At 42.5% G+C, this 26,312-nt stretch overlaps 1 protein-coding gene across 3 annotated transcripts in view; it reads left to right on the top strand.

Annotated features, from left to right (window-relative positions):
- Positions 1-26,312, top strand: part of wwp2 (WW domain containing E3 ubiquitin protein ligase 2) — a 61,377-nt gene that overhangs the window by 27,514 nt on the left and 7,551 nt on the right. For 2 of the 3 annotated variants that reach the window (XM_040036443.1, XM_040036427.1), the window contains 8 exons: positions 716-805; positions 6,130-6,304; positions 19,067-19,121; positions 20,426-20,507; positions 22,094-22,222; positions 23,363-23,441; positions 24,838-24,909; positions 25,214-25,302. In XM_040036443.1, coding sequence (XP_039892377.1) covers positions 716-805; positions 6,130-6,304; positions 19,067-19,121; positions 20,426-20,507; positions 22,094-22,222; positions 23,363-23,441; positions 24,838-24,909; positions 25,214-25,302 — 771 coding nt within the window. The remainder of the gene's footprint in view (positions 1-715; positions 806-6,129; positions 6,305-19,066; positions 19,122-20,425; positions 20,508-22,093; positions 22,223-23,362; positions 23,442-24,837; positions 24,910-25,213; positions 25,303-26,312) is intronic. The other variant, XM_040036434.1, reaches the window with a different exon arrangement.

Here is a 26,312-nt window from a genome sequence, read left to right as displayed (position 1 = left end):
GTATGGATGCTGGAGTAGGCCCGGATCTTTCGTGTAAACTGTGAATGCGTCATAAGTATTTAATTGTGAGAAAGTTGAGTCCTCCCATACTAAAACATTTAATTTCCTTTTCATTCCTCATCCTGCAATAAAATGAAGTCTGCCTTCTATATATATTTTTGCTTCTTGTAGCTTACTTCACCTTTTTCAGTTTTATTAGTTTTATCACCAGCACCATATTTGCCTCTGAAACTCTGAACCCAGTCAAATCTTCCAATAGTTTTGTAAGAATCTGCGTAGTTTGTGTATATTTGCAGTTTCAACCTAAAAGTGGGGATTCATTAATAGTTATCAGATGAATAAGCACAGAATGAGATGACTGCCACCAATATGTCAGAAAAGAATATTTTACTGATAGACTAAAATGGTGTTTCCAGTGTGAGTCGTGTGTTTACAGAGGTCGAGGTGAATGATTTTTTTTTTTTTTATAGAGGATAAAACTTCAGCAACACTTGTTGAGTCAGTGCCCCTAAAAAGCTTAAGTGTGTGGATGGCTGCAGGTGAGCGAGATGCATTTAGAGGTTTATTACATCCCTGACTACTTTAAAAACAAAACAAAAAAACTTAAGATGTATTTGGCAGTCTAAGAAAATCTTGGATATCTCGTTGCTGGAATGTATTCGGTGTGATAGTAAATTAATATTTGTGCGTGCTTGTCTCTTCTCTCTTTGTGCAGCTGGGAGCAGAGGGTGTTGCCTCATGGCAGAGTGTACTACGTTGACCACAACACCAAAACCACAACGTGGGAGAGACCACTGCCACCGGGGTGCGCCCGTAGCACTTTTAAATGTGTTTTCTCCATCAGTGCACTGGTTGTTTAGGGTTACGTAAAGTTAGGCTAATGCATGTGTCAACATTCCTTTCTGTAAACTAAAGGGCATTCAGTCATCATCTGTCTGAAAATAACCGTTTCCTCTGATATCTGTGGCCACTTTTTTTAGCTTCACCATCTGACAGTAACGTAACTGGGGAAAAGCAGGATCTGTCCTTAAATAACCATTTATGCCAGATTAATGGTCTGACATTTGTGTCTATTTGGCTACATAGAGAGGAGGATTATGGTAATTACAGAAGATACAGAGGCCCACTTGTGTGCCGTCCTTGCCCAGTGGTAATGACACTTTGCGTAGGTTGAGAGCTGATTGTGTAAAAAGTTGGCTTGTCCGGGAAAAGGAACAACAGCGGAGTTCAGCATGTAGACAAAAAAAAACCCACTGAAGATAAACAAGTGGAGTTCTGTTCCAGGTTGAAATCATGCCGTACTGTTTCTGTTCCAGGCTTGCACGTCAGCATAGGTAGACAATAAAGGCGCAGTTTGATCTCATTGCCCTGCACCGAACGGTTGAGGACATTAGGTTGGACTGGACTTGGTTGAAATGCCCTGTTCCACAATGATTTAGGCCGATGCCTAAATCATTCCTGAAACATCAAAGTCAAAATGACAAAAAAAAGAATGTTTTATCAAAGAAAAAAGTAAAACTTAAAGCAAAACTGGCCAAAAGAGAATGGAGTTTATTATGACTAAACAGCAGTGGAGTGTGTGAGTCAGCAGTGTCGACGATGGAAAAGCAAGCAGAGGTGTTGTGGGACAGAAGGAAATGAGAGACGCTTTATTGTTCTGAGGCCCTTGTGAAGCACATCAGCTGACTGGCTGCTAAAGTTGACAGCGTTCTGTTGAAACGAGCCAAAACAGCCTCTGAGTTGGTGGGAGGGGCATCTGACCCCTGTGAGCTCTGATTGCAGCAATTCCATTGAAGTGAACTTGCCACAAGAATTTCAGTTCTGGGTGGACTGTGACTTTAAAATTAAAGCTGAACATATAAAGTTCCCTCCCAGTCTTGGTTTCTGCTCGATCAAAGCTTCTTGTTTTATTAAGAGCACGTTATATGTTCTCTGGCATAAACACACACATTGCACTGTAACTGTGCCTAACGCTGCAGCTTGATCGTAGTGTTTGTGTGCTGAGGCATCGTAACGAGAACACTGTTTCTCCCTCTTCTGGAGTACAGTGTTCTGCCAGAGTTCAGCCCATTTACCACATTTTTACTTGGAGTGAGTATTGATTGATTTTCAGAGCGTTTGACTGGGTGACAGAGAGAAAGAGAGGCTGTTTTTAGGAAAAGGTTGCCCCCCCCAAACCTCCACCTCAGATTTTCCATACAAGGAACGAGAGCGTGGGGGCCCAGAGAACAAAAGTCCTTTCTTCATGCCACATGTACTTCCATCCACCACTGTGCTGGCGGATGGCCGTTGTGGCCCTTCAGAGGATCAATTAGCAAGCTAATACCGCGCTAACGCTCCAGATGTACACATCAGGAGCTGTTTAGAGGATGAAGGGGGTGGGGTTGGGGTAGTTAGGCAATAGTGTTTTTTAAAGAAAGCAATCCAAAGCCAGACTGAGGAGAGCTTCTCGCATTGTTCTTCATCATATCATTTGCAGGGTTTGTGAGCAGTAACACGTCACAAGCTCAAAAATTTCTTTAGACCAAACAGACTAAACTGAAAAGCTTTTGTTTATATCCAGTATAGCATTTCAAAACATCAAATGATTACATCTTGACTAAAATGGTTAGAGTTAAGAAGAAGTACAGCATGCCAGACCAAAGTGTAGCCGTGATTTCCACTTAAAAAGTCAGTCTGAAAAACTTAACAAAGCCTTAAGCAGTAATCAGATCTGCGGCTGTGTTACTGAGCAACAGTATTTTTTCTTTGATGCTAAACAAACCAGAGTTCAGATTGAAGCTATCATGACCGAGCCCGGCCTGAAGCTTTAATCTCATTCTGCCCTCCACGGGAAACCCATGTGAGATTACCTTTTCTGTCTTGTTTTTTGACTATCCACTCTTTGTTGGTTAACGATACACCTAAAGGTATAAATTCCTGCATTTTAATTCTGTTCAGTTTACTTCTTTTGAATTAAATTGTATTTGTAATGTACAAAATCACAACAACAGTCATCTTAAAGTGCTACATCCCCCTATAAGCAAGCACTTGGCGACAATGGGAAAGAAAAACTCTCTTTTAGAAGAAACCTCCAGCAGGGAGGGGCGGCCATCTGTTGTGACCGTTTGGGGGTGAGGTGAGGAAGAAGGAACGAAGCCACGCTGTGGAAGAGAGACAGAGATGATTAATAATAACTAATGATTCAATACAAAGAGGTATATAAACACATTGTGAGTGAAGAAGAAACACAGTGCATCATGGGAAGCCCCCAGTAGCTTAGACGTATTTTGGCATAACTAAGGGAGGATTCAGGGGTCACCTGGCCCAGCCCTAACTATATGCTTTATCAAAATGTAAACTTTGAAGCCTAATCTTAAAAGTAGAGAGGGTGTCTTTCTTCCAGATCTATACTGGAAGCTGGTTCTCCAGATGTCTGTTTTTAAATATCCTAAAAATCACAAGTAAGCCTGCAGTCTGAGAGCAAAGTGCTCTAATTGATTGATACAGTACTATAAGGTCTTTGAGATATGACGCAGCCTGATTAGTCATCACCTTAAGTGATGAAAAGGATTTTCAATTTGGTTCTGGATTTAACAGGGAGCCAATGAAGACAATCTAATATGGGAGAAATAAGGTTCCAAAAGAGGATGCATCAAGGTGGCATCCCAGTCCCATCCCAATGCCTGAACCACCAGCTTTGGCCTTTTGGCCTGTCTGCACTCCTCACACTAACTCTGAGTCCACTCTACAGAAGAAATCATCTCAGCCGCTTGAAGATGCAACTAACTCTTTCTGCTTGGAGTATAACCCAAAATGGAATCGACACTGAATGCTCATATTGTTCACCTAATGTTGTTTTTTTCATTATTACCTTTTTTTCCCACCAATAATTCAGCAGGTTAAGTAAGTCAAGCACAGACAGGAGACGGAGCTAATAAGTGTTGCTTTTGATTGACACAGTTATAAATAATGATTGAACTGTTCAAACGAAGCTCAACACTGCACTGTGTGATCTGAACATGGTGATGGGACTGTAGTCTACAAATTCCAAGAAATACACGGAGTAGATGGTTAATGACATGGTACCATAACTGGTACAGAGCGTCAGAGACAGATAGCCCAACTGAGGAGAGACTCAGACGGGCCTCTGTGGGCTCTGGGATTTTCCTCGGCTCCAGTAAATAACAAGCCACTGCTAATATCAGAGAGGGAGCAGAGTTTTCTTGTGCATTTTAAAGAAAGCTCAGAGGCATCGTGGTCAGACAGACTGTCCCTCCACCAAATAACTCGCTGTGTTTGCAGTCATCCGTGTTACTGAAGTGTCCTTGAGAAAGAGACTTCTTTGCCGGGGCTGTCACATGATCCTCCTGGTTTGTCTGTGTTTACATTCATGCACTGCGTCACACATTAGTATCATATAAAATATCATATCAAGTTCTTAGAGAGCTCAGCAGTGTTTTTAAATATTATATATGTAATAGTAATTTATCTAATTAAACACCTTATTGGATCGCTTGCTTTCATTGTATTTGTTACCATTTTTTAGTTACTAACTTTTGAACATGGGGCTGCTGTCTGGTTATTAGAACCAAAAAGCCTGACTTAAAAACAATTTGAACTGTACTTTTTCCCCCATCACTAACAATTTAACAAGTAGATGAAAAATTATTATTGTGGGCCGGCATTAAAACTAATTATTTCCACTTACCTTGACCTAGCTATGCATGTTACTTTTCAAGAAGATTGTTTGTCCTGAGAAATGCGTAATGTGTGTCTTTGTCCTAAGATGCAACCAAGTCCAGGATCTTCTGTTGCATGTCTTTTATTTTCTTCCATCTCACTGTGAGCTTGTTCTGCTGGGCACTAAAGGCTTAAATACCCAACAGATGAAAATTATTACCATTTTGTGTTATATAAATATGCAGGCATCCAATAAAACATGATGCAGCAAGTAAACTCTTAGCTTCGGTTGGTAAACTAAATCTTCCATGCAGTTCTCCTCCTGCAGCCTGAATGTGAGTTTGCATATATGCTTCAGTGCAACAAAACGGAGCCTGTTTAGAGACTCAGGTTTGGAGCGAGTGGTCCTGGACTTTAGACAAACTGAAAGGCAGCGGCTCCAGTCATACTGATTCTGCGTGAGCCAGCTACACTGCTTGTATTATGCTGATTTCAATCAGTCATTAAGTAGCAGTTGTGCTGTTCTCCAAATATATGAAAGGTAAAAAGAAAAAATGTAGCAAGACAAGAGTGGAGGTGTGGTGCTGCTGTGCACGACTATTTATTTTCTATCTGAGGCTGTCTGTGTGCATTTAGATTTTTTTAAGCTGGTCTGTATCTGCAGTGAGTGTTTTTAGCCTTCGGAAGTCGATGCTGTTTTCTCTTTACCAAATTCTGTTGAACTTAAGTCAGAGATACAAGAATAGCAGCAGAGCAGCAGTCGGTCCTGGTGAGCCTGGGGAGCTGGTTTGTGTGTGTTGGGGAGGGGGGCTTTGTTCATGCGTTTGTCCTCTGTGGGTCTATTCTTTGTGTGTTTGTCTTTAAGTAGACTGTCACTATCTCAGTCCAAGTCCAGACCTCCTGTCTCAGGGGAAGAATAGCATGTACATAAACAACTGAGCACTCACATGAAGGACATGGTTAGTCTCAGTCAGAAACCTGACATATTCCATTGTTTTTACTCATCATGCGTAACGCCAGGCGTCAGCTTAAGGAGAATAAACTACTTGATATTTCAGGCTAAGCTAAAGTGATAACGTACTAAAACAAAATTCAGCTAGCTTCAGTCTCTGTCTCTTACAGCTGATTTTTAGGTGATTTACTGGAGCACTAATCCAAAGCAAGATTGAGACTTTGGAATAATCTTAAAACATCCTTAAAAAGGAAGCATTAAACAGTTTTCCATCGGAAACATTCCTTATGCCTGCCTCTTTTCCTTTCCTGAATCCTACTCTCTATCTGCCTCCTCACTGTGTTTTCCTTCCTTTTCTCGTCTGTTTCTCTTTCCTCGTCTCCATAAATAAGTACCGTTGCTATCAGCAGCTTTTCGATGCAACCACCCACTCTTGAAGCGATTAATAAAATCTTGTTGAAAGGCACAGCGCCCGTTGCTGCCCCGACTAACCCTTTCTGCGTCCCCCTTTGCAGCTGGGAGAAACGAGTGGACCAGCGGGGCAGGTTCTACTATGTGGACCACAACACCAGAACCACCACGTGGCAGAGGCCTACAGCCGAGTCTGTGCGAAACTACCAGCAGTGGCAGAGCCAGCGCAGCCAGCTGCAGGGCGCCATGCACCAGTTCAGCCAGCGCTTCCTCTACCAGGTACCACAGGGTTTTAGTGGTTTCCAGCATGCAGTACACTGGCCTTTAAGGAGCCCAGTCAAAGATGTTTTTGAATACTTTAAAAATGTTGGAACAATTGGAAAGTAACCCCACTAGTAGCATATATCCATTTAAGCTACAGTGTTGCAAGTTGAGAACAAATAACCTTGGTGGTTAAAGCCCTTAAATGTTTACAGCAGACTCTTGTTATCTCTCTGATGCATAAACCTATGTGGTGACAGCATTTCCAGATAACACCAAGCATCTACTTACATATTCTGGGTTATTTTTCTGGCAGTGTTGGTCAATGCTTTGAGCCAAACCATAAACGTGTGTCTGTCCATCCAACTCCTCATAAATCTATCTCAACAGCTGATCATCTGATCGCCTTTAAACTTGCTGGTTAAACTGTTTAGGACTTAAACGAAGTGCAGTGGTGAGCAGTTCTCATGTTTTGGCTAAAAGTTTTTTTCCTGCAATGAGTGTCCGCTGGACAGGGTCCACACGCACACAGAGTTTACCGTATTCCCAGATTTCATAACCCTAAATTTACACAGTATTTAGGGCTTTGCAGACATGTGTAGATACATATCCCCTTTTTAAACCTGGAAGTTTATTATTTCTTATTATGTGAATTGTTGCAACCAAAGATGCCCAGGGTTAAATTCTTTATGAACATGCACTACACTAGTGAGCTTGCAAAAATCTCTGGGTCTCTTCCACAGTGCGTTTTGCCCTCGCTGAGCCCGATTCTTCCTGTTAAAAGGGCGTTTTTCCTTCCCGCTGTTGCTGAGTGCAAAATCCAAGGAGGTCATTTGGTTATTAGAGTTTTCTCTGTTTCATTGCAGGGCCTTTACTTTACAGCATAAACCACCTTGAGGCAAATGCTGTTGTAAATTTGCATTATATAAATACAACTGAAATGAATTGAAAGGTGGCTATAAATTGGTCAAGTGCTGAGACGAGAGGGAACGCGGTACTGTATCTTGGTATGTCTGAATAAAGCTATAAGGAACATTAATGTAATAGCCACCTAGTCTCAGTAAAGCTGTCTCTTTGTGTCGTTTAGACACAGCTATCCTCCCCCATTCTGGCGCGTTTGAAATAGAGGAAAATAAAGTTGGTTAAAAACACCAGACTTTTGAGGCTGAAGATTCCATGTTTTGGAAAAGCCGTCCTTCATTTAGACTGAGGAGACGGTGAAATTCTTGAATTTGGCACAAAACGTTTGCTTTGTTTAGATTTGGACATGACTGTCACGCAGGCACCACGAGACTAATGTCTGTATGATTTGAGTAAGTCGAGCAGTCTGAAGGCGTCGTCTGCGGGGGGTTAGGGATGATATTTGAAACTTGTTTATAGTATTTTTCCAGCGCAGCCAGTTGATGTTTGGCCGCGCTTCTGACAATCACAATCTTCTCCATGAAGCAGCCAAGGTCAGATTGCAGCCAGACAGTAAAAACTTATGGGGCTAAAACAACAGAGCCTTCTCAATGGACCATTAGTAAAAAAACGCCTTAAAACTCTTATAGGCTTCTATAAAAACACCCCGCCCTGCACTCCCCGTGCTGGTGTTTCAGTTTTTATGAAATCTGTGTGTTCGTCTCAGTCTTTCTGTTTTACTCTGTCTGCTTGTGGCGGCTTATTTTATATGCTTCCAGCTGCCTGATTCCTTTGTCGTGTTTGTCGTCTTTGAAACAACCTTCACTTGTTTTTTATCAGCTTGTCCTTTTTGCTCCAGTCATTTTTTAAATGCTCTCATCATCTTTCAGCTCTTTTATCCATCAGTGGGTCCCTCCCTTTTTACACTTGTTTCACTCATTGTTGATTTCACGATGGACAGTATCTGTTTGACATGATCTGAGTTTGAACTTGAAGGCAAAACATTTAACGGAAAACACTGTCAAAGTTAGCTTTGGTCTTCATTGTGGCTTGTATTTTTCCTGACTTCTTGTTTACACACATTAATTACTTTGGACTGCTGCAGTTGTTAGGGATGCATTGATGTGTTATGTTGATCAGATCACTCTGAAATCTCCAAAAAGAATGGCACGATCTCCTCATTTGACTTTTATACATAGCATAGACGAAGCAACAGCAAACAGTAGGTAGGTTGGAGATACTTTCCAGCTGCTGCGTCAGCAGTTTTCCTTTGTTTCTATGTTTGCAGAAGTTTTCAACTAAACTGAAAACAGCAGCCAAGTGAACCTGCACAGTTGATCATCTCAAAAACGATCCTTCATCTGTCGGCTTCTTACGATTACATAGCATAATGTTGTTATCAGGTGTGCACTCGGAATGAGAGCAGAGAGAGGAGAAATTAGCATGATCATAAATTACAGCCTGTGTAGTAAAGGCTCTAATACTGAGCTGAAATGAGAGAAGTGCTTATAAAGAAGGCGAATTATTGTTTATTTGGTCCTGTTCTCAGGTGCTAATTTAATTTTAATTTAATTCATTTAAAACTGATATTGGATTGATGTTCTCTATCAGCAGATATGCATAGACAGGGTGTCCGTATCAAATGGAAACAGTCCTCTTTTGATTACATCACCAGTCTTTCCTTTTATTTTACTTTTTTTCACATTCTCATATAAGATGAAAGCTATATCAGTGTTTGTTATCTCGATCTGATACTGAATGCTGTCAGATTTATTCTCCACAATCCTGTTACAATGGTGTATGGCTGTATTATACATGGTCAAAGTCTATGTGAAAGTAATCCCTTTGTCTGAAAGCCCTGACTTTAGAACGAGGATATCCCTAAGACAAATGAGGACCAAATTTTTTAATTATTATTTTTTTTAAACAGAGCAGTGGATTTTAACATACCGTTTCTAAATATCTTATTTTTCTTTAGAAAGCATAAATTATTTAAATTTGCACACAACAACAGAATTATTTTGGAAAAAAATCAAAAACGACCAGGATTATTAGACATTTTTATTGAACCACAGCACAAATCACTGCTGTCCAATGATGTGCTTTGACTTTGTAATGCTCAAAGCTTGTAAAATCAAGTTAAAGCCTGACACCTATTTTACACACAGTATAAAAACCTTTGAGCTGTCACTCGAGCACATCCTGCCAAGAACAAAATAGGGGGCGTGTGTAAGACTACAACAAACGACTTCAAGCTGTTATCCAGCAAAGAGGATACACGTCTGACTATTTAGCATCAGGGAGGCTAATAATTTAGTTTAATTTGATTAATATAGTTTTTTTGATTTTGTGAAATAATTTTATTTTTATGTAAAATAAAGTAAAATAATGAAAGCAGTGTTTGGAAAAGCTATGTTAAAAATCCTTGCACTGTTTAACAGTACTTGGAAAATCAAATTTTCATACAGGGGGTAATAGTTTTGTCATCTGTATCAGTTGTAGCTATGGGGACAGAAGCCCCACCCACCTGCTCTTCATACTTTTTAATTGCGAGGGACGGCCAATCAGAAGAAAGGTTAAAGGGAGGAGGAAATGCAGCTAGAATAGTTTGAAGCTCCAGTGTACGATAAATGAACATTATCAAAGATTATTTTCTGCCCAGGTAGAGTTCAAGAATAAATATATAAAGGAGGAAATGAGCAGTGTTGTTCACGCAAACTAGTGAATTTAAAGGAGGATTCGTGGTCTGCTGATTATTTGATGGCGTCTGCGTCACCTGTTATCTTCAGCACAGACGTCCTCTTCGTCTTAGCTAATCAGTGCAACAGTGCAGTGTTTTGGCTTTTTAATTTGTGCACAAATTTTTGTATATTTTTTTTTAATTAAATTTTTCTAATAAACCTCAAATTCACCTTTTCTCCCTGACCTTTGTCTTGTTGTGACATTTGAATTTCCCAGCAAAGCGTATGTCTGTGTCAACACGATCAGCATCTTCAATGAGGCATCGTCTGAGAACAGACCCTACTTCTTCACCCGAGCCTGGCCCCGATACTCGATGATGTGAAGAATATTTTCAATCAGGTCCTTGAGCAGACTAAGCAGAGGCTGACTAATGGCCAACTTAGCCCATATGTAAACATTTCCAGTGATGTCAGATTGTATAAGTAACGTAAAAATAGTTGAACAAACAAAAACAAAGTTATAAGCGGTGTCACTATTCATTCAGGTTTTTAATGTCCGCACAGAAAGGTTCAGTTCGAGCTGGAAACTTTTTCTTTCCTCGCCCCTCCCTTCCTCCCTCTCTCCTTCCGAGTGTGTGAGAAAACCCAAGAGTCAGGTCTGCCCTCCGTGTTGATAGTACACTGCTCTGTCTTGGAATGCCCACACTGCTGATAGCAGCGACTATTTATGGTCCCAGTGTGTGTGAACAAGGAACACACACACAAACTCTTCATAGTTTTCCTGTGAACACAGCCACATGTTCTGCTGCCTGGCTCACACTCTCACCATGACTCCTCCAAAGGTTTCTTCCATTTTTTCCCCCCAATTACAGTTTTTTTTGTTTGTGGTGGAACTTTACTGGTAAATGTCCCATTAGTCAAGTTTGCAATATTGGTGATGATATTGTGATATGGAGCTATATGACCTTGCCATGCAGTCATGTGCTCCTCCTCTGTGTGTGTTGGTGCAGATGTGTTCACAGGGCTGTAATGTTGAGGTCAGGTGCCACATTTCTCCTCTGAAGCACATGACAACTAAAGAGAGCCAAGGGGCCAGTCGCCCTCTTAAATGGACCATGCCGCTGCAATGAGACTGTGCACACACGCTCAAAAACATGGACTGTCTAAAGCTCCATAAACACAGGCACCAAAGCAATCATGCACTGAGTGTTGTAAAGGAGTTGGACACTCGAGTACTGAAACTTTTCAGCTGCTTACTGATGGTTTTGTGTGTCTGCCTTTGTTTTTAGAGTGGGAGGTGAGACGATTTTGTTGGTAGTGACTATAGGACACACTTTGAACAGAATGCTTGAGATTTTAAGGTTAGCTGCTTTTGTGGTATCTGCCACTTGGGCTTTTTTTAACATCACATTACTGCACGGTATTGTGCAAAAGTGTTGAGCACATGGAAAATAGGTACAACGATTTAACATCTGCAAACATACATGGAGCTACAATATATATGTGTGAAAAATAAAGCCTGTACAACTGTAACAAGTTTCAAAGTCAATATTTGGTGTGACCCTCTTTATCCTTGAACAGTCTGACCTCTCTGAGGCAGCTTTCTTGTAATTTCTTGAAGTAGTCTTCAGGAATAGTGCTCCAAGGGTCTTGAAGGACATTGAAATTTCTTATTTGGATGTTGGCTGATTTTTTTTTTTAAATTCTCTGTGAGCATGATCCCACACTGCTTCAGTAACATTGAGGTCCGGGCTCTGGGGAGGCCAGCCCATGACTGAGTGTTCCACTGTGTGTCTTTCTACCGAGGTTTGCTTTAACAGCATTGACAGTGTGTTTGGGATTATTTTCATGCTATAAAATGAAAGTGATATTAATCTGAAGCTTTTCTAAATGATATAGCATGGCGGGTCAAAATCTGACTGTACCTTTCTGTGTTCACAATTCCACCAATTTTCACAACATCTCCAACACCGCTGGGTTAAACGCAGCCTCAATCCATGACAGAGCACCCACTGATCTTTACAGATGTTTTTGAACACACGGAAGAAATCATCTGTCACTGTCCCCACATGCCAGGGCAGCGCAGTTCTGTAGTAGAAGAGTTGACGAGGAAGTGGTCCACCTTTGCCAGTTGGGTTGTAGAGGGCTGTCTTTTTCTAGCTCTCTTTACAGTGATGTGGAAAAAACAAACAGCTTTTAAACTTTCAGTTTTCAGTGAGATCTTAACATCGTTCAAACGGCAAAAAGTTTTGACTTGGTGGTACAAGAGGATTCATCCCAACCAACTTTGCCCCAAGAGTTTGCAACATATGCAAAAAGATATTTTAAGAAATAGCTTTGTCATTTTTTTAACTCGAATGTGAATATTTTGTGCACTTTTTATTATCGCATGACTGTAAAAAAAAAAAGATTGTATATCTCTTGGAGCAGATTTCGTGATATTTTAGCCACAAAGCAGTTAGGAGGGAAAATAACTGTCACATTAATGTGGAATGAAAATAATGATTGCAGCTGCAGTCCTCGCAGTGATAGAAGTTCCAAATGTGTGTTTGGCGAGTAATTGCTGCTCGTTAGAAGCCCCAGTGAGAGTAGGCTCGCAGTCATTAACTGCTGTTTTCCGGCACCTCCCCCATTTCTGCCTTTCCTTTTTATTTACCTCTACCCTTTCCTTTAACCCCTCCCCAATCTTTCTGTCGCCTCTCCAGAATCCCCCCAATCTCCCGTTTCCCTCTCCAAAATCCCCGTTTTCTGCTTCGCCTCAAAAATATCTGTAGTTTTATCTCGACTCGTTTCAGATAACCTCCCCCTTTCTTACCCTCTTCATTCTCAGCTCTCACATCACTCATTCACTCGCTCCCCCTCACCTTCCCTCAGAGGCCTTCCTCCCTCCCTCGTTTCCCCCTTGCCCTCTAACTTTTGGCCCTTTCTGGCTGCAACAAGGACTCCTTAACAGCTCTACCTGAATCAGCCCTGTGTTTTATCACTTGAACAGAAAACTCACACAGTCCACATGACTGGATGTGACGTCGACTTCTGTTTACACTCAGTTCGTCATAGAGCACTTTTATAACAGGAAAGGAACAATGAACAGAGCCTATAAAACTGCACTCATGCTGGTCTTTATATCATTGTGAATTTATTCATGGAAATTAGAAGATTTAAACCAATTAGGAACTTACTGTGTGCCGTCAAATCGAGTCTTTAAGCCCTCATGGCAGTTTTCATAAGAGCTAGTGCTGTATCCTTTCAATTTCCAAAGACATTTTGGCCAATAATCTCGTTCAGAAAAAGAAGTCTTCTCAGCTTGACAACATTGTTTAGAACTAGTAATAAAAAGTAATAAAGTAATGCACTTATTCACTTATTCACATCACTTATTCATCAGCAACAGTGTTTCACTTTCAAGCAGAAACGTTCTTGTTTTGCTGCTTTCCTTCATCATTTGTGAAGTTAACGTGTGGTTGTAGACTTGACTAGACAACACAAATAGATGTGACATTATAGTAGGTTAGTGTGTAATATGCTTCATAATTTTTGGAATTTAAGTCAAGTTAAAAGTCAATTAATTGAGAAAATCATTCAAATATTTTTTGGGAAAATTGAAAATAATTAGTTTCCACACTATGTACACCATTTAAAATCACAGAGTGACAACAACGTGTTTGTATCTGTTACCCATAATAACGACAACACCTCAAGTCAGCCCTACATGTCTGCCATACATCACAGTATCAGTTTATTATTGTAGGGTCTTTACCATACAATATATAGTGCCTTGAGACAACTGGTGCTGTGATTTGGTGCGATAAGAATAGAGCTGAATTGAACTGAAGACTGTCCTTTAGAAGGAAAAGAGCAGCAAGTAAGTATAAATGTTTGTCCATTTCTGGCTGCTTCACGGGGCAGTAGCAGTTTAAGCTACCTAAACTACCAGACCTCCCTGTCCCTAGCCACCTTCTTCAGCTCTTCTTCAGGGGCACCACTGTCCCAAGCCTGGGTCCTGGCTCTACTCTGAGATCTTCTACAGGGAGTGCAGAATTATTAGGCAAGTTGTATTTTTGAGGAATAATTTTATTATTGAACAACAACCATGTTCTCAATGAACCCAAAAAACTCATTAATATCAAAGCTGAATGTTTTTGGAAGTAGTTTTTAGTTTGTTTTTAGTTTTAGCTATTTTAGGGGGATATCTGTGTGTGCAGGTGACTATTACTGTGCATAATTATTAGGCAACTTAACAAAAAACAAATATATACCCATTTCAATTATTTATTTTTACCAGTGAAACCAATATAACATCTCCACATTCACAAATATACATTTCTGACATTCAAAAACAAAACAAAAACAAATCAGCGACCAATATAGCCACCTTTCTTTGCAAGGACACTCAAAAGCCTGCCATCCATGGATCCTGTCAGTGTTTTGATCTGTTCACCATCAACATTGCGTGCAGCAGCAACCACAGCCTCCCAGACACTGTTCAGAGAGGTGTACTGTTTTCCCTCCTTGTAAATCTCACATTTGATGATGGACCACAGGTTCTCAATGGGGTTCAGATCAGGTGAACAAGGTGGCCATGTCATTAGTTTTTCTTCTTTTATACCTTTCTTGCCAGCCACGCTGTGGAGTACTTGGACGCGTGTGATGGAGCATTGTCCTGCATGAAAATCATGTTTTTCTTGAAGGATGCAGACTTCTTCCTGTACCACTGCTTGAAGGTGTCTTCCAGAAACTGGCAGTAGGACTGGGAGTTGAGCTTGACTCCATCCTCAACCCGAAAAGGCCCCACAAGCTCATCTTTGATGATACCAGCCCAAACCAGTACTCCACCTCCACCTTGCTGGCGTCTGAGTCGGACTGGAGCTCTCTGCCCTTTACCAATCCAGCCACGGGCCCATCCATCTGGCCCATCAAGACTCACTCTCATTTCATCAGTCCATAAAACCTTAGAAAAACCAGTCTTGAGATATTTCTTGGCCCAGTCTTGACGTTTCAGCTTGTGTGTCTTGTTCAGTGGTGGTCGTCTTTCAGCCTTTCTTACCTTGGCCATGTCTCTGAGTATTGCACACCTTGTGCTTTTGGGCACTCCAGTGATGTTGCAGCTCTGAAATATGGCCAAACTGGTGGCAAGTGGCATCTTGGCAGCTGCACGCTTGACTTTTCTCAGTTCATGGGCAGTTATTTTGCGCCTTGGTTTTTCCACACGCTTCTTGCGACCCTGTTGACTATTTTGAATGAAACGCTTGATTGTTCGATGATCACTCTTCAGAAGCTTTGCAGTTTTGAGACTGCTGCATCCCTCTGCAAGATATCTCACTATTTTTGACTTTTCTGAGCCTGTCAAGTCCTTCTTTTGACCCATTTTGCCAAAGGAAAGGACGTTGCCTAATAATTATGCACACCTGATATAGGGTGTTGATGTCATTAGACCACACCCCTTCTCATTACAGAGATGCACATCACCTAATATGCTTAATTGGTAGTAGGCTTTCGAGCCTATACAGCTTGGAGTAAGACAACATGCATGAAGAGGATGATGTGGACAAAATACTCATTTGCCTAATAATTCTGCACTCCCTGTAATTGGTCATACCCAAAACACCTTAATTTGCTCTTTTCCATGTGGAGGAGTAGAACCTCTACTGTGAACCTCTGAGAATCCCTCCATGAATCACGCCTTTATCGTGTTAAAGGAGCTTTGGTGATGCCAGCAGGTGTCACTTTGCCCCTGGTAGAGTCTCCCAAGGCAGATTGGTCCCGGGTGAGGGGCTGGCCTAAGGTTGATTTAGAGTCAAAGTGACCTCTGAAACAGTGGACCATGTTTGTCAGGCCTACCCTGGATCCAGGCGTGGGGCAGGTGCTGGTTGGCGAGCCTCTGGGGCCCTCAGCCTGAATGAGCCACATAGGCCAGCCCTCCCGTGGATTGTTCAGCCGCAGTGTGGATCAGGAGGTAGTGAAAGGCAGAGGGCTTAAAACCGGCTCCTGGGACATGTTTCATATGTCTTTGTTTATTTGTTTGTTTATAATTCCATTTTAATCAGTTATTAAGGTTTCCTGATGAGCTTTCCCTCGCTGTCTCCCAGTGAGTCTTTTCCTGTTTCAATACGGTAGGTTCTGTTCATTTAACACCAAGAGTGATGGAGCAGTGAGTGTCGTCAGAGTCATAGAGTCTGAAAAATATCAATATCCAGCAGTAGGTTATTGATAACATGGCAGTTTAGCCCCATTATTACACCTAACCATGGAAAGAATGACAAAAATATGTTCGAAAGTCAGTCAAGTTTAGTGTGTTGCTCTTCAAATGTTGTAGTTCTTTTTAAGCATTTTAACTTCACTGTCAGATGTTCTTTGGCATATTGTTAATACATCACATAACATAGAAAATTACATTATAATCAATCTGAAAATCTTTCAGTACATCAAGAAAAAGAGTGGTTATTCATCACTTTTAGTTTAAGGTTGTAAAAGTATCTTTAAAAATCTCATATAGGTGTGCAGCTGTAAATTCACACAGCACCATAAACACTGGACAATTATGAGCCATTAATATGTTTGAATGTGTTAGTTTCAAAGACCCACACAGATAAAGTGTTGACTGGCTCATGAACTCCCTGACCTCAGATTTTCCCGTCTCCAGCTGTGCACACACCATCCTCTCTGCTCTCTGCAGATGTGGAAAGCAAGCAACAAGTCCTCTTTGCAACCAAAATGTGACGAAGGATTTCACAGTGCAAAAGCATTTCAGTTTTGTTTTGTGTGTGGTTTTTTTTTTTGTTTTTTTTTTTAAACTTGCCTCTGAAGTGTTAAAAGCAACCAGCTGAAATTGCCATTTTCACCTGTGGTGCCTGGCCTTGAACGAGGCCTTTGTGGCGTATTTCTTCCAGGTCCATAATACCCAACCTTTATTTCACACATTTGTGCCAGCACGCCGCTTTTCCCTCGCTTCCTCTCCCCTCCCTTGTTTTCTCAGCCTCCTTTTCTTTTCTTCCCTCCAGCCTCACTGCGTCTGGAAGCTGCTGAAGAGCTGAATGGTCAGAGCCAAGATGAAGTCATCGTGTCTTTATATCATTATATTCTCCTTTTACCTTTTTTAGTCACAGAAAACCCATAAGGGTGGGGCGCCGGGGCATAGATTGGCTGTCGATGGGAACAACACACACACACACACACACCCTTTAACCCTGCTATGTGCCCACTCTTGCTCCTCCAGCAGGCCCAGTCCTTTCCATCCCAGTTCCCTCACTGTTTCCATGACAGAGCTTCTTTAAATGGGCACAGTCACATTTTTTGGAGGGAGGGGGGGGGGGATGGTGTTTAAGGTGATGCTGACATTCGGTGGATAGTACTCCACTTTATGGTTACTCAGGAAATAATCATTGCTTGTGTGGTGCAGTATGTCTATGTGGAAAAAAAAAATCTTTGAAGGTTCACCAGCTTTCATTTGGAAAATGCTGGTTTGCCACCTTCCCTTCATAGCCAACAGAAGACAACAAAGACTACCTGTGCTGTCTAAACCCGCCCCTTAATAAACCAGTGCTCAGCCTGTTTTCTAAGAGTGTAAATTAGGTTATTTATTGCAGCTACAACTGTCCAGTTGCAGGTTTTTGAGGAACTGCTCATCCAAACATGAATGAGTGATTTGAATCATTTGACACAGGAAACCAAAGACATAATGCAATATCATGTTTGAGTTGAGAGGTTTCGTGTTGCTAGTTGGCACAGACCTTAAAGAGGTTTGTGCTTCTGTTTTTGTGGTAGTTCATTTATTAGCACCCACACAGTCAACTTAGAATCATGCAAATGCAACAACTTAGCAAAATGCTAACATTAAGGCTTCAACCTGTATAAAGTCGCCGCGTCCGTCTTTTATAAACAGTCCCTGGTTTGTGTGTCATCTCTCCACACATGTTGGAGCAGAAACACAAAGTGTTTTTACCCAAAATATGACAGTGGGCCTCATGGCACTGCACATACTCATGTCCTCAGCAACACCCAGCAAGTTTGGCAGAGTGTCGATCAGCTGTCCATCAGAAAGGTCGTGAATCCGCCTAAAAGTTTTTCTAATTGATTTCGGGGGGGTTTTCTCCCAAGCGGAGCTTTTTATGGCTAAATAGCAGCGTTTTTATTTACAGCAGCACCACAACATGTTGTCATGAGAATGAGGAGCATTCTGCTTGGTGGTGCAGGGAATGTTGTTGAAGCTGCTTGCGACACACCTAAATCGTCCCTTTTGATAAAAATCTTCTGCTAACTCCTAACAAGCATCTTTTCAGCTGCTTTTCCACTCATGCTAATATATTCCTGTATGTTTGTGTGTGTGTGTGTGTGTGTGTGTGTGTGTTCCCCCATAAGAACATACACTGACTGACTGTTTGCCATGGACAAACTTTCCACACCATGGCGCACACATGTTCTTTTTTTTTTTTCATTTTCAGTGTGTATGTGTGTGTATGAGTACAGGCTGAGTAAACCCCACAGTGGTTTCCAGGCCCAGGGTGAATAAAGGTGCCTTTTGTCAGGCGTGGGGTGGGTGGGGGCCAGGGAGGTGGGTGGTGTCCAGTCTGGAACAAGCATGAATGTTCCCTCAGTTCCCTCAGACATCGCACTTCCCTGCCTACTTTCACAGCAGCGCTAGAAGAGAGCGAGAGAAAGGAGGCGGTGGTGGAGGAGGAGGACCTCTGGGTGGGGTAGGGAGGAGGTGAGCGGGAAGCTGGTGGGGGGGTGGGGCTTGCATCCAGCCAGTGAGCTCATTGGAACAGCGTTGTTGTTTTATCCTCCTACCGAGCGTGTAGTTTTTGGAAGGCATACGAGCCGCCGGCCGGCCAGCTCTCTCAGTCGCCCCTCAGTGCTGAGGCAGAGAGGAGCTACCCCACTACCCCGTCCTCATCCACCTTTTCTCCCCATAACCCACACATACACCCTCACTTAGCCACAGATATCGCTGAGGGAGGGAGGTCGAGCAGAGACTTGGTCGCGACGGTTAGGAGCACCTGTATGAGTTTTTCTCAGTTTTTCTTCACCCACCTGAGCTCTGATTGGTTTATTCACGACATGTTGTGTGTTTTTATTTTCCACAACTTTTTTGCGATGGTGGCGACGAGGACCGAGAGAAAACCGGAGCAAAAGCAAGCTATGAGAGGAGACACTTAAAGGTGTCCTAACCGGATTTGTTTTCTCTCTGTGTTCCCCCCCTCAGCCATCCGGTGCTCCGGTGGAAAATGACCCTCTGGGCCCGCTGCCTCCTGGATGGGGTGAGTTCATCTAACGCACGCACACATGCACACACTTCTGCGACTGTTAACAAACTCCAGGCAAAGACGAGAATATTCTAAAATCGTCTCCAGGTGTGCTAGATTTACAGCCTGTTTGAAAAGATTGATTCTGCCTCCCTCACCGGTCCTGCAGGTAGGTTTGGCGACACTCAAACTACCTGACGTGAACCTTCGATTTGATGGTTCAAAATGCGCTTTCCTTATGTGCGTGCAGCTGTTAGGTGGAGGTGTTGGAAAACAGTTGCTGCACGGTGAAATTTTCCCTCCCTTTTACAGATCTCAAAGCACATTTTTGGAGATTTCAAACCTTTCTTCTGGTTCTGTGGCTATTACATTTGTCCTGAAACACTGACCTGTGAGCCAGCCAACTGTTAATTGATTGATAAATCCCTCCACTGATGGTGATTTTCATTCCCGTGTAGAAAAGCTGGATAAAGTGTCTCATGGTTTCTTTTCAGCGCTCTACTCATTTATCACTGTACGCTTTCCTTTTGCTCTGAAATCCACAAATTACAGAGGGCTGCGTTATTGATGGGGCTCTTCATCATCCACCGCTGCCCCAAAAGAGCAATGTAACCGGAGCCACGGCGAATCGTTTCCCGCACATTCATTCATAAACGAACGCTGCTGGCGGCTCCCGGTCCGCCAACATTTTCACAGACTTCATCACAGCCGTGTTCTCTCCAAAAATAAAAAATAAAAAAATCCCCCGCTTTCTGCCCGTGATGCCTTTTCAACATGTTGCGGTACCTCAAAACCTCAATTACATCGCTGGCTCTGATTTGCTTCTCGGGTGCGCTTTTTTTTTTCTTTCTCATCTGCGGTTGCTCCGATTTGAAAAAGAGAAAGATGGGAGATGGAGGAGAAAAGAAGGGAAAGTGGCAAGTGGGGTGGTTATAGTAAAGTGGGGGGTGGAGTGAGTAGGAGTTGCAATGCGAGCACTACTGTTTCTGAACCCTCCACACACTCCTGTTAATGAGAAAAAGATGTCAGACCAGCGGCGGGAGGAGGAGGATGGGGCACCAGTGTATACACTCTCTGCTGTATGTCTGTGGTCACTCTGACACACACACATACACATATTTTGCTTTACCCCAGTGAGGTATTTGGATCACCCCACAGCGAAATGCCACAAAGACTCGCTGCTTTTCTCTCATAGCGGCGAGATTTTTTTCTTCTTCTCCTCTCGGTCAGGTGATCCCTCTGATCCCGTCGAGTGTGGAGTTTTCCAAGAACCTCTGAGCCCACTGAGCATGCTCCTTCTGCCCCATTTGTCTCCACAGAGAAGCGTCAGGACAATGGCAGGGTGTATTTCGTCAACCACAACACACGGACGACGCAGTGGGATGATCCTCGGACCCAAGGGTGAGACAGCGAGCTGGAAAATATCTCTGTGTGCGTGCATGTGTTGGCCTGCTTGTTAGGTGGCGTGCCGCTTTGGGTGTTTGCTCATACTCAAGACGTGGTAGTCATGCACAGTTTAGTATGACAACACAGTGACTCATCTACATTATGATATAAACACGAGTAGAGTATTATCCCCGAGAGGAACATTTATTTCACAGCCTGACATAAGTAAAAAAAAAAAGCAGCTTTACCTCACATTATGTTGGACACAGGTCTGATGCGCCGTTGGTCATCTCGCTCACTTTCCTGATTTTCCTCTCGTCTCACCCATGCTAGTTGACCCGCTGACATTTCAGAGTTTGAGCCTTCTTTGCATCTTCTTCTGGAGATGCAGTTGCTCTCCTCAGTGTGTTAGATACACCTTTGTTGCCATTCTAGATCTTTTCTAGAATCCTAAAAGCATGATTTTCTTCCTGTAAATTATTCATTTTTTTAGCATGCAGCCAACTGATTATTTTCACCTTACCCTTTTATAGAGTCTTTGGTTCAAATTTTCAGGCTAGCCAAGCAAAGCAAAAACACGTTAAAAAGACAACGTTTACGAAAAGGTGAAAAGCTGTGTTCTTCTTCTTAATTTTCATCCAAATTGGTTTGAAAAGTGAAAAACGCTGTTCCCCCTCTGCATTTCTGCAAATTCCTCGGACAACAGACAGATTTAAAAGCAGGCACTTCTTAGTAAGTAAGTAAAGTTTATTTATGTAGCACTTTTTAAGACAGGAATCTATTACAAAGCTGTATTAGCATCGTCACCTCTTACTGTGAGGTGGTGATGCCACTGTGTTAGCCTAGCATCCGGGAACACGATAGAAAGGAAACAGATTCACAGGCAGATCAGGGCGACTGCTATGAAATTTATTGTGATTAAAAAATATAGAGCATGTAAGAAAGAAAAAAGTGGCGATAATGCGTTGGAGTGCATGGATTTGGTGAGAGACTCAGTCAGAACTACACAAAAGCATCCAAAAAGAACAATTACTCAGATTAATATCACACTGCTGACACCATTTATACATCCGTATTTAATTTTAAATTATCATGTTTTCCGTCAGTATCGTTGCACTCCTTAATAAGTGTGTGTGTGTGTGTGTCTGTGTAAAGTTGAAACCATTTCACAACTAAATAAAAGATCAATCAAATATCGCATTGAACAAATAAAAAAAATACACTTTGTATTTTTTAAACACGGGGTGCTAAACTTTAACCTAAACACAACCTTGACCGTGACAAAAGTTTAGAGTTTTAGACCTCGGATCAACACAGTAGGTTTAAATAGAGCGACTAAAGCATCAGGGAAAGAAAACTGCTTTTCACCTTAAAGCCAAACATGCTGCTTCTGTGTCCTCTAAGCGTTCTTGTGGTTTGAAGCCACCTGAATAATCAAACCTACCATTGCCATGCTCATAGGAGGTAAACTCCACTGTGGCACACCGGCGCAGGCTTTCTGGTTTTAGCACGAGTTGGCAGGGGAAGGTATGTCAGTTTCATCCCCCGAGACGGGGCCCCTCGAGCCGGGACCGCGCTCACTGCCCTCTCCCCTGTTGCAGGATGATCAAGGAGCACCCCCTGCCCCCGGGCTGGGAGATGAAGTACACCGCCGAGGGAGTCCGATATTTCGTGGACCACAACTCGCGCACCACCACCTTTAAAGACCCTCGACCTGGGTTTGAGTCAGGGTAAATATTCTCTCAGCCCTTTCCTCCCAAAGCTGTCACAGGCCGAGGCAAAGACTTCCTAATTAAATGATCATTCGACACTTTCTCCAAAATATTTAAGTGATTTTTGCCTCGGCCTGACATAACTGCATTGAAAATATTAAGTCACACAAGCCGCTCGTTTGGTGAAAACCTGAAAATAATCTTTTTTCTAAACTCCCATCATCTTTGCTGTTCCTTTTTATCCATTACCTTTCCTTTCTCTCCTGTTTTGAATATTTCTTTGAGTCAGAGAGAATCAGTGTCACAGAGGATCTCAGAAAACTCACACACACACACACACACACACACACACACACACACACACACACACACACACACACACACACACACACACACACACTGCTCTTCCCCTCAGCCTGTGAGTGTTTGCTTTGCCTTGAAGCAGTCTCAAATCCCAGAATGTGCAGATGTGCGACAACACATCCACTGCAGACTGCGCTGGCATCTGTGTGGGTGTTTGTGCTTTTCTGTGTTTCTGCATGCAAGTGTGTATTTGCTTGTGTGGTCAGTGCTGAAGACGTGTGTGTGTGCGCATCGGCGAGCTGCTTTTCATGCAGATATTTGCACGTATTTTTAGGCTGCTATTTCACAGAGGCCTCCTTCACTGTTTTCTTACACTGGATCCTGCAGGAGTGTGCGTCCGCGGCCAGCGCTCTGCTGCTGCGGTCGCCATTTCCTAACCCAAACCGAGATGTGCCTGGCAGCTCGGCAAGCACAGACCCGACGCATTAGAGGCCTCCTTCTTCTTCACTCCCCCCCAAATCATCTGTCTAACTCTACTTCTGCTTCTCAGCCTCTGTGCTGCTGACAAGGCAGATATCCACTGTGTGTGTGTGTGTGTGTGTGTGTGTGCGTGCGTGCGTGCGCATACAGTGGGTTGGTGGAGCTTATACTAACACAGCTGCGGGGCCAGGCTCACCTCTGTCTTTGCGACTCAGACACTCGAGGGCTGTAGAGCTGATGCAAATTAAGTATTCCTCAAAAGAGGACGCCAAGTTTCTGTTGGTCAGCTGACCTTTAGAGTTCTGTTGAAACTTGTAAAATTGACCAACTTTCTCTGTTTTTTGTGTGTGTGTGTCTGTGTGTGTGCGCGTGCAGGTCACGGCAGGGCGGTTCACCAGGCGCTTACGACCGCAGCTTCAGGTGGAAATACCACCAGTTCCGTTTCCTGTGCCATGTAAGTGTTAAATAGAGTCTGTAGCCACAATAAAACTCCCCACTTTGCTCACCTTGATTATTGCAGTCTGGATCTGTTCACCCAGAGAAGGAAAAAAAAAAGCATAATTCACTCTAAGACTGGAAAAGTGTGGCCAAAAAATATATTTTCAGTTTTCTGGACGACTTGGTTTTCAGGCAGTTATTTCCTCTCTACATAAACTCAAGACAAAACATCACTTTCTTTATTAAAACTGCACACCTTTCCTCACGAGCTACAGCAGTATAGGGCCAAACTAGAGAGAAACTATCGTTTTACACATCACAAGCATTATTGTATAGACCGATTAGACTGATTGGGAGTTGAAGGCTACATCGGCTTGTGCACATTCTAATACTGTAGAAAGAAAACCTGTGAGATCCTGATAATAAGGGAAAAATGTCAGTTTGTGCCGTTAGAGTGCTGCCACTTTCAGTCATTACCATCATAGAAGCGCAGCTGTTTACTGGTGCAAGCCTTTAAACAGGAGAACAGAGTGCACGTTCAGAATTAGAGTATTTCAAAAAAGGCAAGATTTTTTTGGTTTTAGCCTCATATAAAATCTTCGAGTCTTTGACGTTCTTAACGCAAAGTTGGACTTTCAGGAGGCTTTTATTTTGTAGTAGACACGGCTTTAGGAGCATTCACATGTTAGCGGCATGTGAACCAAACCAAACTGATTGGCAAGCGCTTTATATCTGTCAAGTGACATTTCCACTGTGACTGAACTCAGACTGAGCTAAGCTAAGCCACATGATGTCATTGTGGTTACGGGGAGGTCTTAGAGGGGGAGGCATCCATGGATCCACAGAGAGCTTCAGATACCGTCTTGAAAAAAGAGAAAATCTCAGGTTGCATATGTAGGCATCGTTACCAGTTTGTTTATACTTATGGTGTCTGGAAAAATCTTATTACTAGTTTCTATTTAAGCCCCCTGGATGAAATGGAGTTAGTTGGTATGCTCCAGCATCAAGCTCTTCCCATCTGTCCTGTCAGTCTTCATTTAATCTCAGTGTTCTGATTCATACTCAAGAAGATTTGATGAAGATGCCATAGCTTTATTTTAAATGTATTTGCCATTTTGTTAAAAATCTTTAAAAGTTGAACTATGTATGTCTGTGAGCCATAGTCTTCTTCACTTTTTGCCGCTTTTTATCCTCCGTATACTTCACACCCAGCAGCCTGAGACTAAAAAGAGAAACATCAGTAATGAGATGGTACAGATCAAGCAGTGACGTGCTCTGTAAACGCTGTACCTGTTTTAAATGCTGACACATGTGAATTGTAGAAAGGGATTAGGACTGGGATTACAGAAATGTCCCGAGGTTTTCTTCTCGCCTTGATGGTGGTGTTCTTTTTTTCTTTTTGTAATGTGCAGTCTAATGCCTTACCCAGCCACGTGAAGATCTCCGTGTCCAGACAGACGCTGTTTGAAGACTCGTTTCAGCAGGTCAGAGACGGATGAAACACACTTGTTATTTTTCTTTGTTCTTCTAGTTTACATAATGGTAACATTTAATAACTACATCTTATCTTATCTCTGCTTTGCATTGGTGCTTTATGTTATATAGGAAAACACTGTGATAAGGAATAAAGGGTTTCTGTGTGGTGAATTTTTTGAGGGCTTTTAATTTGAAAGAGTTTCTTGTATCAGGAGAATCATTTAGTTACTTTAGAAGCGAGTCTAGGAATGGCTGAAAGTGAGGCCACTTCTTGGACACCATCTACGTCTAAATAACACGCTTTGTCATCAGATCATGAACGTGAAGCCATACGATCTTCGTCGTCGGCTGTACATCATTATGAGAGGGGAGGAGGGGCTGGACTACGGTGGCATCGCCAGGTGAGAGCAGCCTAAAACTCTTTCCTGCAGCTTCTCTTTACATCTTCAAATTCTGTCATTTTATATGGGTTTGTTAAGCTTGTTATGTAATTCAGGGGTTTTTAATGTTGGTGATGGCGTATTTCATCTGTTCCTGCTGCTTCTCAATCTTTGCACCAGCTTCCTGTTGGGTAAAAAACCAACGGAAAAACCAGTGGTGTTTAAATGACTGCTTTTCAAAACTTGCGATTCTCTGAAAATCTTTGTTTTCTGCATTGTTCTTCCCCCCAGCTTCATTGTTTTATTTTAAAAATTGTCCTCTACAATCTTTTTGTAAGTAAAGTGAGAAAGAAATTTTGTTTTTAAGGTCAATTTCCTGCAAGATAGGGCATCGTTACAGTTTCCATCCTGACCTGATGGTGGTAGCGTTGTCACCGTTATGATGCCTAAACCTAGACACAGTGATACCGATGTGTGTCTTTCCAGCCTGTAGATGCAGTAACACAATGGCGCAGATTTTAATCTGTTGTTTTTGTCTGAAATTGTTACAGCAACATCATTTTGATATAAAACTGCCTTTTCTGCCTTCTAGAAGTGCAGACGTGTGTGATAGTGTTGGGTTACTTGTTGCTCTCTCTCTCACCCTCTCACAACATTGCTGTCCTCCTCCATCTCTCCATCCGTCCATCACACGTGTCCATGCTGCCCGCTGCGTCTGCTGTCACTCAGGTCTTCCTCTCTGTACATGTTGTTATTTTTCCTCATTTTGTTCTCTTTGGTTTTGCATTGTGTCTCTGTCTCCGGTGTCACGTCAGTGGTTTTACCCTATGGTAGGTGACATCATGCTGTTCTACCACAGGGTAGAACCACGGACGGGATGTTGGGAGGTGTCTGCGTCCGTCAGTCCATACACCCTCCTCCCTAATATTCCCAAAGGGGAGAGGGCAGGGGCCTTGGGAGTGCTTGGTTCTGGTGCTGCAGCTGGTGGAGGGGGCCCTCATTCTCTCTAACGTGCATCCTTCCACAGTCTG

This window comes from Simochromis diagramma, unplaced genomic scaffold, assembly GCF_900408965.1.
Source record: "Simochromis diagramma unplaced genomic scaffold, fSimDia1.1 OVJJ01000333.1, whole genome shotgun sequence".
NCBI lineage: Eukaryota > Metazoa > Chordata > Actinopteri > Cichliformes > Cichlidae > Simochromis > Simochromis diagramma.
Note: the sequence above shows the minus strand (reverse complement) of the source record. Positions and strands in the feature narration are given on the sequence as shown.